This window comes from Poecilia mexicana, unplaced genomic scaffold (assembly GCF_051168715.1).
Source record: "Poecilia mexicana isolate PSO_F unplaced genomic scaffold, ASM5116871v1 scaffold_15, whole genome shotgun sequence".
In the NCBI taxonomy this organism is placed as follows: Eukaryota; Metazoa; Chordata; class Actinopteri; order Cyprinodontiformes; family Poeciliidae; genus Poecilia; species Poecilia mexicana.
The window spans coordinates 4,475,926-4,488,469 of record NW_028263384.1 but is presented as its reverse complement, the minus strand read 5'-3'; the positions used below and the strand labels follow the sequence as shown (position 1 = coordinate 4,488,469).

The window sequence follows — 12,544 nt, the reverse complement described above, 5'->3', positions numbered from 1 at the left end:
ACTAATCCTGGGTGTAACAGTGGTTTTGTTAAACCAGTTATCTAATGCTCAAAAGAGCAATTACATGATGTAAAAAGTTTTCAAGGCTTTTATTTTGAAATTTTCAGTAAGCTTCATTTGAAATGGCCACAATAATCCCATGTGTAATAGTGATTGGGTTAAATCAGTTATATAATGCTCAAAACACAAGTAGTTCTGAATACCAACTAAGTCATACTCTGTAGTAACAGACAGTTCCGCCATGTTGTAGTTCTTACATGCCGCGCAGGCCTCTCTTTTAACTGAGTCTTTGCCATAGATAAAACGACAGTTATGGCGTGTTTCTAGTCCTAAACAGCTCCTCTGCTCTGCTCTGTGTTCTGTTGCTACAGTAATTAATCCCCTGCCAAGTGCAGCTGTGAGTGACAGACAGTTCCGCCATGTTGTAGTTCTGACATACTGCTCAACCCTCTGTGAATAACTGAGTGTTTAGGCATAGTTAGAAACTACAATGATGGCGTGTTTGTAGTCCTAAGGAGTTCCTCTGTAATCCTAAATGGCTCTTCTGCTCTGCTCTGTGTTCTGTTGCTAATTGGGGCCTGCCCATAGCATTACGTAGGGAAGAGCAGCAAGGCAGTCACTACACCTAGTGTCACTGCCATTACATGGCAGTCACTAGGTGCCTGCCATGTAATGCATGGCAGGCACCTATTGTTCTACACCTAATAGAACATTTTTTTATTTCTTTATTTTTATTCCGTCATCGTTAATGCGGCTCGTACTGCTGCGTGCAATAATATTAGCCTTTTTTATGTTTGTTTTCCTCAGGATAGTGAACATTAGCACAAATACTTGCATTTCACTGCCCTTGACTAGTGCATTATCATTAGCCTCTTACCTAAAATAACCCATTTGTTAATTTTCTTACTTATTTGCCATGTTTAGTATACTGAATGGAGTAAGTCAATGACAGACAATATGCTAGTGATGTTCCACATGCTACTGATAGCCTTCACGCTAACATCATCAGGAATTTTCTAGTTATTAATCCCCTGCAGCGGTGAGTGACACAGAGGGTGAGAGAATTCTCTGTTTAAACCAGCGTGTTTCACGCAAAAAAAGCACTTCAAACAACTCCTTCCCGTTCAGGAACTGTGACACGTATTCAAAAATTGTTTGAAGGGTATGAGAGGGCTATTTGTCATCTCCGATATTCCCGCGATTCATATCTCTACCTCACTCACAGTATTAACAGCGATGAGAGAAAGATGATGTGCGCTGAAGTCTGACATTTTTCAGAAATATATGGAAAAACATGGGTCTGAGCGTGAGTCGTGCGACCAATGTCGCACGAAATTGGTCGGAAGCACCTGGACAGAAAACTGTAAGCCCTAGGGAAATTTTGAAAACATTTTACCAGAGCAGGCATGCATATCTATATGTCCTGACTGACTTTTAGGCAAATCGGGCGATATTTGTGGGCGTGAGTGCGAGTTAGAAGTTATTTTGGGGTCAGAAATCCACTCTCTCCCACACTTTAGCGGAGCAGCACTCACACTCTAACTTTCTGAAAAATTGAAAACTTTGGGAAACCGTAATTCATATCGACGTACCGTCTTTAATTTAGAAGAGATCACGGACGTATCTACAAACTGAAATTTGAATGGCATTTCTACGTCAAATCTTGACGACACAGTAATTCTTCAAATATTGTTTTTTTCTTTTTCCGGATTTTCCGTCACCTCGCTCCATTGACTTGATTAGGGTTTTTGGGGGTCTTTTTTCGCAATTTACATTGCCATGGTAACTCCAAATCCCACCAGAAGTAATAGCTCCACTCACGGCATCGAGCCACATGTTTTAATACCACATTTGTGGGGGTGCACGCAGCGGTACGAGCCGCATTAACGGTGACGTAAGAAAAATAAATAAATAAAAAATAAAGAGACATTCTATTTGGTGTAGAACAATAGGTGCCTGCCATGCATGGCAGGCCCCAATTAAAAGGAGCTCAATCATTTTTTTCAACTGCATTTTGTTTTCATAATCCTTTTTATCAATTGTTTCAATCGTGTGTGGTTTTTATTTCCATTTTTCTATTCATTTATTTTTTAAATTGGTTTTGGTGGTTGTGGTTTATTTTAGATATTTAAAATTAGAGGCCGATTGATCGGCCACCGATCACAATCGGCCGGTTTCCGTGAAAAAGTGTATGATCGGTGATCGCCGATCACGGTCTCTTGTTGCCGATCACACAAACTGATGACCTTCATCTCATTTCGCAGCAACAAATCCTAAGCGATATCGTGTGGAACTATAACGCACTCAAGTGAATGGGGAAGTTTGCGTGTTGTGGCGGAAAATTACCTCGGGGTGGGGGGTGAACCATGTCAAAATGCATCAACACGACAAATCTAATATGGCATAAAAATAATGCCATACTTGACGGAGTTTGGCGATATCGAAGCTCACTGCAGTAAAAAAAAATACATATGGAGCGATCAGATAGCAGGTAAAGCGTACAGCTACAAACACTCACCCGGATTAGCATGACGGTCAGAAAGCTAAACAAATAACCCGCAAAATGATTTAAGTCATCGAGCTGCGATGTAAGACGCTGGTTCTGTTCTCGCTGTTGAACCGCTGCTACCCGCTACAGCTAGTAATATTTCACAGACAGAGCGCCGCTTCTGCTCCACCTGGTAGTGAACTCTCACGCCGAACCTCTGCTTAAAGCTGCAGCATCTAACTTAAAAAAATAAATAAATTTGACATACATATTAAAACTTTCGCTATCCTAACAGGAGACAGATAATCTCTGAAAAACTCGTGGATGCCACCAGTTGCTCCAATATTTTTCTCCTAGGCCGAATCTCTTAAGGGTATCAGAGAGGTAACTCCATTCGATCTTGTCAAAAGCTTTTTCAGCATCTAATGACAGCAAGGCGTGATCCATATCAAACTGTTTTGCATATTATATATTTAGTAATGGGGGTGGGGTGAGAGTAATTGTGAAAGGCTTGGCGTCCAATACCAAATCCGTTTCAGTCATTTGAGATTAAATTAGGAATATGCGTTTCAATCCTTCGAGCCAAAGCTTTGCAAAGAATTTTCGTGTTACAGGACATTAAACAAATGGGTCTATATGAACCCATTTCTGTCTGCTTAACAAAAGAGAAATAGTTGCCAAACGTAATGATGGAGGCAGGATACCTTTTTCATAAGATTCATTGAATGCTTCAAGAAGGGGGTCAGTAATTTATCTGGAAATTTCTTGGAAATTTCAATTGGTAGGCCATCGAGGCTTTACCAGAATTCATGTGGCTCAGAGCCATTTTAAGTTCTTGAATACTCAGCTTTTCATTCAAATTGTTCTTGCATATGAACAGTTTTAGTTATAATTTACTATTCTCATGTAAAACATTTGCTGAAAGTTGTGGTCCTACAGTGCTAAATGGAAAATTAGTATATCCCTGCATTTTTTTCTTGATATTATCACATAAATAGTCATGTCTATCATTTTGTCATAATAAAATGTAGACTTTTAAGAATCTAATTTAGGGAAAATTAACATTATTATGTAGCTGTGGTGTAATTCACATGCAGTGAGACATTTCTCATGTCATTGAACAGGAGCTGGCTTTGTCATGTGGCCTGAAGTCCTTCAGTTGCATCACACACACACACATACACACACACACGCGCGCACACACACACACACACACACCTACACGTTTGTTTTGCTATATTTGTGGGGACTTTCCATTGACTTCCATTCATTTCTACAGCCTAAACCTTACCTTTACCCTTTTCCTAACCCTACCCATCACATACCTAACCCTAACCCTAACCAAAACTCAATTCATACCTTAGCCCTAAATCTGACCCCTGTTACAAACAAACGCACGCGCGCGCGCACACACACACACACACACACACACACACACACACACACACACACACACGGAGGATTACACAACAGTTTTTAACAGATATTTCCTCCAGATATATTTGGTATTTTCCACGCTTAATGCCACTCGACAGAGGTGCGCTGGTTAACGAATTCAACATAAAGACAGGCGAATATTACACAAGCCTAGTTTATGAACTTTAGCTAGTGCTAACATTAGCTAGCACAATATGCTACCGGGGATCGCGGCAGACAAAATATGTGACTGTCGTCATAAGTTGTGTAAGATTTCTTCTTTGAAACAGGGTGGACACTTCAGAAGCTGCTAAACGGTGTAGTTTTGTGAAGATTACTTACCATTCACATTCTGTGTCCCGTCACCGAAGCCCTGCAGTTCGGGACGGAGTTCTGAGATCTCAGGGAGTCATCTGCTTTAGTCAGCGCTAACCAATCGGAACACGTCTTACATCGCTCGTCCTTAAGCCCCGCCCAGAATGTTCATGTAAGCTTCCCCAAAGCAAATAAAGTTGTATAAGCAAGAAAAACGAATTCAACCAAAAACTCAGAAAAAGTTTCAAGCAAAAAAAAGAGACTCAACCAAAAAAAAAGTTTCAACCAAAAAAAGAGACTCAACCAAAAAAAAAGTTTCAACCAAAAAAAAGAGACTCAACCAAAAACAACAAAAAAAAAGTTAAAAAAAAAAAACTTAGTGATTTTTGCTTTGACATGATTTTTTTTTGATTGAATACTACTTTTTTTGTTTGACATAATTTTTTTTTGATTGAATACTACTATTTTTGTTTGACATTTTTTTTATTGAATAATTGTGAAACAAAACTAACTCCATATGTTTGTATCTTATTTCATTTATTAAAGTTTAAGGAATGTTGGGATCCTATCCCATGTATCAGAACAGGGTCCACGTTACAGCATTTAGAAATCATATATCGAGTCAATATCAAAGTACCAGACTAAATCCAAACTCCTATCTGTATTTTTAAAAATATCCCAGGTTATTTTCCTTTGTGATGCAACTATATAGGCTGCTGAAGACCACAGCTGAAACGCTATTTATGAAATGTTATAACATTTAAAGGGAGTTGCCAAATTCATGATGTAGGAAACCACTTTGACTATAACTTTGTCAGCATAGGATCAACCGAAGATGCATCTAAATATGCTGCTTTTCGAATTATCAACTGATTAAAAGAGCAGATATGCTAACATCAGCAAACCACTCCAGAATGAGAGATGAAATTTGGAGCTATTAGCAGTAGCAAATTGTTAACATATAGCGTGCAGAAACAGATTGTGAACCATAGGTATCTGTTCACAAACAGATGATAAAACTATGTGAGAATGTTGCAGCTCCAGCAGCATATGCAGGCTGTCCTGCACAGACCCCTGTTGGGTAAAGATATCTGTCACTGTCAAGAAGAATAACAATAAGTAATATTGATATTTGGTGTCCTATTGTATTAGATTTAACAGATTCCCATAAAGTAACTGAGATTTAAAAGAACATAGATGAAACTAGAGGTGTGCCGGTCGATCGGCCACCGATCATAATGGCCGATTTTCGTGAAAAAGTGTTGATCGCCGATCACGGTCTCTTGTTGCCGATCACACAAACCGATCACCTGCATCTCATGTCGCAGCCTGCCTGTGCAGCTGGTCTCCTCTGTCCTTCACACTGCGCAAACGCGCAGCAACAAATCCTAAGCGATATCTTGTGGAACTATAACGCACTGAGTGAATAGAGAAGTTTTCGTGTTGCGGCGGAAAATGACCTCGGGGTCGGGTGTGAACACGTCAAAATGCATCAACACGACGAATCTAATATGGCATAAAACAATGCCATACTTGACGGAGTTTGGCTACATCGAGGCTCACTGCAGTAAAAAAGAAATATGGAGCGATCAGATAGCAGGTAAAGCAGCGCACAGCTACAAACACTCACCCGGATTAGCATGACGGTCAGAAAGCTAAACAAATAACCCGCAAAATGATTTAAGTCAGGGGTGTCAAACTCCAGTCCTCGAGGGCCGGTGTCCTGCAGTTTTTAGATGTACCACAGGTACAAAACACTGGAATGAAATGGCTTAATTACCTCCTCCTTGTGTAGGTAAGTTCACCAGAGTCCTGCTAATGACCTAATTATTCTATTCAGGTGTGGTGCAGCAGAGGCACATCTAAAAGTTGCAGGACAGCGGCCCTCGAGGACTGGAGTTTGACACCTGTGATTTAAGTAATCGAGCTGCGATGTAAGACTCTGGTTCTGTTCTCGCTGTTGAACCGCTGCTACGCGCTACAGGTAGTAATATTTCACAGGCGGAGCGCCGCTTCTGCTCCACCTGGTAGTGAACTCTCACACCGAACCTCTGCTTAAAGCTGCAGCATCTTAATTTTTTTTATTTTTACGTACGTATTAAAACTTTCGCTGTCCTAACATGAGACAAATAATCTCTGAAAAAATAATCGATCTCCTCTGCCTCCTTCCTGTTCAGTATAATTACTCCGCTCAGTCAGAAACAGCCACTCAGAACTAGCAGGAATCAGCTAGCCATGCTATCAGGAAGTTTTCATTCAGTAACTCAGGATTGTTTATTGTAATGGAGCCTGTTTTTGCCTTTGAATGTTAAGTTTTATACTGAATTTTTTGGCAATGTTGAGAGGTTTTATTTTGACTTTTTGCATTATTTAGCCTCTTCAGAGCCTTCATATGTTTTCAGTCTGTTAAAGAATAGTATTCCTGATAGGAGTACAATTTGCACAATGCCTGTTTTGTTTGTTTTCTTGGAAAAAGTTATTAAAAATAAATTTTTGTCTAAATTAAGGTGAATTCATGGTTTCTTTTCCCACATAATGTAACCGCTAGTGCTTATGATTAAAAATAATAATAATTATGTGATCGGTGTCGGTGATCGGCCATGATCAGCCCTCATGGGTGATCGGAATCGGAATCGGCAGGAAAAAACCTGATCGGCACATCTCTAGATGGAACTGAATTTATCACTGTAGCAGAATGGGCTATAAAAAAAAAATCCCAATCCCCACTGGGAAATCCTTACTACGCTTGTACACATTACTATTTAGCCGAATATTTAGCTGAGACTGATTTTGTCTCAGTAATTTAACTTTAAGCTGTACTTTAATCACCAGTTTGACGTTTTCTTAATTAGATTTTGCAGATACATAGAGTAAAAAGATAAATGGAAAAAACAGGAAGTTACAAGGCAAATATCTGATCCAGGATCAGGAACTGGGTCTAAACTTACTTCCTTAAAGGGGCACTATCATGTAAAATATTTTTTTGAGCTTTGCATCATGTTACAATGTTATTTCCTCATAAAGAAAACATATCTGCAGTGTTGTTTTGATTCTTTCATGCATGTATGAGAAATCCTTTAATCTCCATGGCAACGATTCAGCTGCGCAAAAAGTCTGAGTGGACCTAGCCCACTTCTAATTTACAAAGCAAAATACTTAATGCTGGCCCTTTAAGAAGCTTCAAGACCTCTGCGGCTTTGAAACACTAAAGCCACTGAACAGGAGCAACGCCTCCTACTGACCGCTCTCAGAATGGACACGGCCTCCTTGCTGAGCCACACTGGGTAGAGGACATCGTCATGCAGGATAGACTCGAACAGGTCGTCTTCGTTATCGGCCTCAAACGGCGGCTGTCCCGCCATCATCTCATACATCAGCACCCCCAGAGCCCACCAGTCCACCGACGGACCGTAGTCCAGCTCTTGAAGGATCTGATCACATGCAGAGGAAACAGAGGCATTTCAACAAAGTGATTATTCTCTAAACTTACTGACCTGTTCCACTTCAAGGTTTTGGTAAACAATCAAGCTTTTGAGCTCAGTTACATAACAGTTTTCTGCTGTTTGCAAAAAGTTGCTAAGGGGAATGCTAATGCTGTCGTGGGTCAGAGTTCCATTCAGTTTTATAAGAAAAATATTTGAAAGGGATAAATGGAGCAATCAGATCTTTCCAGCCCAATTAATGTCTGGAGGTGATTCCACACATATCTATTATTATTGCAGTTGGTAGCACAGCATTCAATTCCCAGCCTGGCGTCTTTCAGTTTGCATGTTCTCCATGTGCATGTGTGGGTTCTCTTTGGGTACTTTGGCTTTCTCCCACAGCCCAAAAACATGACTGTCAGGTTGATTGATCTATCTAAATTCTCCTTAGGTTTTAGTGTGTGTGCGCATGGTAGTTTGTTCTGTCTGTTTCTGTGTTGCCATGTGATGGACTGGCGACCTCTCCAGGTGAAGCCAGGTGATGGATAGCTTGCAGTAACAGTTGAAAGTAGAAAGAAAGATTTCTTTCTGGTAACTTTAATTACAGGGTTTGATGATTCACATTTTATAAAAATTAGACTTCCTAAAAATATATATTCATAATAAATGGAGGTGTACGATGGCTAAGCCGCTAAATAGGTGAATATTTAGCACCCTTAGCTTCCCCTAAATCAATTTGTCTGGATAAATTCTGAAGCTCTAATTTACTTGGCAGTTTAGTAGACTTTTGGCTAAATAAAATTTGACATGTTGAAGTTTTGGTTATCTTGAATTCTTCAAGTAATTAGACATTTATGTTGAAGTGGTTGAAAACTTAACGCAGCCATTCCTTTTCCTCTCCTCACTAAGAATTTTATAGAACATTTCAATAATCTGACAAAGTTAATTTGGTGAGCAAAGGTTGCAGTCTTTCAAGGACATCTACAAGTTGAGTTGAAATTAGCACTTTAGAGTTAGAGAAACAATTGTTTAGTGTTTTGGGGTTAGCATAGCTAACCTTTTAGCTAGCACAGTGCTGGTTGCAATTCTCCAGCAGTCAATGTGAACACTTGTAACTTCTTGAATTTGATCAGAAGTGAAATTACATTGAACTTGGGTTCAACGTAATCCAGCTCAAATCTAACCTTCCAGGAAGGATTCAGTGGACACCAGGGAAGACGGCTCGTCTAAACAAAGCATGACTGCTTTGTGTGACTGAAACTGATATAAAGCAGTTAAAAGGGTGATTCTCTGAATTCAGTACATTTTGGGGTACATTTTGTCTTTAACAACCCATACAACTTTTCAAAACATAATTTTTAAAATATGGATATTCCATTTATTAATTTTCTCCAAAAATGTGGCTTGCATAATATGAAAATCTTTCAGATAAACATGTGAGACACAAAATGCACCAAATTCAGAGAATGACCCAAAAATCAAACTGTGTAATTTTCTAGGACCGTTTACCTCTGGTGCGATGTAGTCTGGCGTCCCGCAGAAGGTGGTGGTGGTGACTCCGTTCAGGATTCCCTCCTTGCACATCCCAAAGTCTGCCAGTTTGCAGTGACCATCTGCGTCTAGCAGTATGTTGTCCAGCTTCAGGTCTCTGCAGAGCAAAAAACACAATTACCCCAAATCACTGTTCACTTCTGTATATTTAATGCAAAATAAATCCAATGTGATATGATTCCATGGATGCTTCTGATGAAACACTGGATATCTGAGGGACATATTAAATAACTTCACTACAACTCTCACAGGGAGCCAAAAGATTTGAACTTGCAGAAGAGAAAGTTGATTGCTGAACAACACAAAGGGAAAACAGAAAGAGACAGAAAGAAGTCTCTGAGATAAGACTTTGTGGTGTTGACAGACGACAGGGTTGGTCGTGAAAACAGCCACTCTTGGCTTGATGGTTTATTTCTAGAAAAATCTCAACTCCTCTGCAGTCACTGCATCATTCAGTCCAGAGTCGTGTTTCAGAAAGCGCGGTCGCACTGGCAGGCAGCGGAGGAGCCGTAGCAAGCGTGCTTCTGCACCGGGGTCTTATGCAAGTGTTCTGTTTTTGTAAGTCCTAAAAATAAACATTAAGAAAAAAACAATTTGGAAACCATGATCAGGAGCTGCTAGGATTTGTTAGTGGAGAGCTTGTTCTTTTCTTTCCCATCATGTTTTAAGAGGTTTTTCCCTTGGAGCAGCAGTGAGAAAACTTTTAGTGAGAAAACTTAAAACAAAGGAGAAAAAGTCAAAAGCTGAATCGGAACAAAGAAAAATGGTTAAAATCCTTCATTCCTACCCAGATACCATGTTATGTTTCTCTCTCCAGTAAATGAGAACATTTATCAGCAGCTACGGAGGCATCTGGATATTGTGCAAAGTAAACAACCTGGTATGTCCTGGTATGGTAACATCCTTCAGGTCTAAAAAACAAATATCACAGCATGCCAGATGACGCCAAGCTGGCCTTAGGTTGTGCTGCGGTCAGTGGATGGTAAACAATATCATCAATAACTGCCTTTCAGGATTCAGAGGTCAAGAACGAGCAAACCTCCAGGCTGTTGCTCTGAGGCTATTCCTAAAATATAAGTTTATAGTTTATGCATTTAAAGCCAGAGAGCAGAAAAAATCACACAGCTGGCGCCTCTGCGCTGAATGAGCTTTGAAGTTCACATCAGCACGGATCGTGCATGCCTCCTTTCACTCAAAGTGGACACAGGCTGAGCTGTACAGATATTTACACTAACCACATGTGTGGAATAATTTTTCTTTGGCTAACTCTATATCAAGGTAAGAGTTTAAACCCCACCCCGTTAGCTCTGGTTGCGCAGCTCTATGTGAACCGCAGGAATAGCTTGTAGTCGCGCTTTCAGAGGTGCACGTTGAGGGAGCAGTGAGAATTATTTATCTTTGTGAACAAACAATTATGTGGGATGTTTACATCTCAACACACTGCCCAGCGTGTGGCTCTGTCTTCACTCTAAAGTTTATGTATGTGGTCCCGGTTAACCGGTGCGTTAGCGATTAACCAGCCAGCGCTAACCTCATCATGCAGGTTCAGTCCGGGGAGGAGCTTTCGCACTCTCCTTGTAGTCACACATCACGCTGGTTTTATATTATTATTATTATTTTTTTTTGTATTATTTTTCAGGTTCGTGATGCAACAAACCATATGAAATCCTTTGTCCACTTAGTCAGCCAGAGTTAATGAGCGCTGCGCGCGAAGATCTGAAAAATAAACTTGAGCAACAGTTTCTGTGGCCCCAATTAAAAACTCAACAGACACGAAATGGAAAAGCGACTAAAGCCACATTAGCAGCATTGAATTAAATCTTTCATTTGTTGCACATCTCTGTGCAGTGCAGCGGGTTTAACTCAGTGGTTCCCAAACTTTTTCTTCTGCGCCCCCCCAGTGGTTTCCAAACATTTTCTGCGCACCCCCTATGGATTACAAATGGCTGTCTGGTAGAAACGACGCGTGTGACGGGGGAGGGGGCGGGATCGACTTTTTGGGGTACGTAGCTGAAAATAGACACCAACATTGGTAGCCTACAAGGTACTTGTTAAGCTTAAGGTTCTGTATTGATATTAGCTAGTCATCTTTTAGCTAACATTACCTGCATCCAACAGCTTTACTCAACTCAGTCGGTTAGTTTGGAGGGAAAAACTGTGAAAAGTTCTTTGCGTTTTGCTGGTTTGCTGCCGTGATTCTAACACAAACCTACGTAGCTCCGCCCAGCAGCAGCAGGTCTCCTTCACAGGTGTAAACCCAGCGCGAGCGTCGTAGCGCTCATGTTGCGTTTAAAGGCGGCTTGGAAAAACAGGTTACAACATGTTAACAACTGATTAAACAGTTTTACCTGCTGATAAAAGTGACAGAGGACACAAATATGGGAAGTGTGGAAGCCTCTACTGTATCAAATTGACATAGGAATAACAGGCCATTCTAAGGTAAAAACCCAGCGCATACAGTGTTCATGTTTTTTTTTTTTCATCCAGACGGCTTCCCGCGCCCCCCCTGCAATGACACGGCGCCCCCCCTAGGGGGCGCGCCCCACAGTTTGGGAACCTCTGGGTTAACTCATCATGCAGGGCTGCCCAAGGCTGTATGAGGCCTGGAGCAGAATTTGACTTGGGGCCACTCTTGCTGCTAAAACCATCAGAACCTGTAACAGTTTCTGTGTTAGATTTAGTGAGATTTGGGATAAGGGAGTAGTTTAATTGGCCAACATAAAAAGCAATCAGTTATAATTGCAGTTTACTAATTTGTATTTGTAAACAAACAGAGCTCAAACTCAAAGATTAAAGTCACAGCATCAGATTATAGCTAGGGTAACAAAACAAAATCTATCTATGAATATTGTTCTTTGAACTTCTACAAAGTAAACTTGCCAGCTCCTTAAAATCTTAAATTTAAATCTTAAACAATTTAAAATATTTTAATTTATGTATGCTGAAACCATTAAATCAAATTTAGAAGCACTGATAATCTCAATATACAAATGTTACATTTATGTATCTGTACTCTGTGTTAACATATTGGCATATATGGGCCCCTGAAGCCCTGGGGGGCCTTATGAAGCCACTGACTTAATTTTGATTAAACAGAAGTGCAAATAATTGATATTCAATTTTAACTACAATTAATGCAGCCACAAAAAGGGTGTCTTTTGTGCCGGTCCCAAGGGCTACGGTTAGGGGGATAGGATTAGGGTTAGGGTTAAAACATTTGCCAAATCTGACATGCGAGTCAAGAATATGATCTGCAGTATACCAGATCGGTCGAGGCCCAGGTTAACAACGACCGCCATTGGTGCTGGTGACCAACAGGGTACCAGTGGAAATTGGACTACTGTTGGTCAGC

The 12,544-nt window shown here is 40.4% G+C and overlaps 1 protein-coding gene across 1 annotated transcript in view; it reads right to left on the bottom strand.

Moving 5' to 3' along the window:
- The window catches only part of LOC106908205 (protein kinase C epsilon type-like), a 218,712-nt gene that overhangs the window by 6,623 nt on the left and 199,545 nt on the right, over nt 1-12,544 (bottom strand). The window contains exons 12-13 of the mRNA XM_088013482.1: nt 9,151-9,289; nt 7,462-7,650 (exon numbers count right to left, since the gene is read on the bottom strand). Of these exons, the coding sequence (XP_087869608.1) occupies nt 7,462-7,650; nt 9,151-9,289 (328 nt within the window). The remainder of the gene's footprint in view (nt 1-7,461; nt 7,651-9,150; nt 9,290-12,544) is intronic.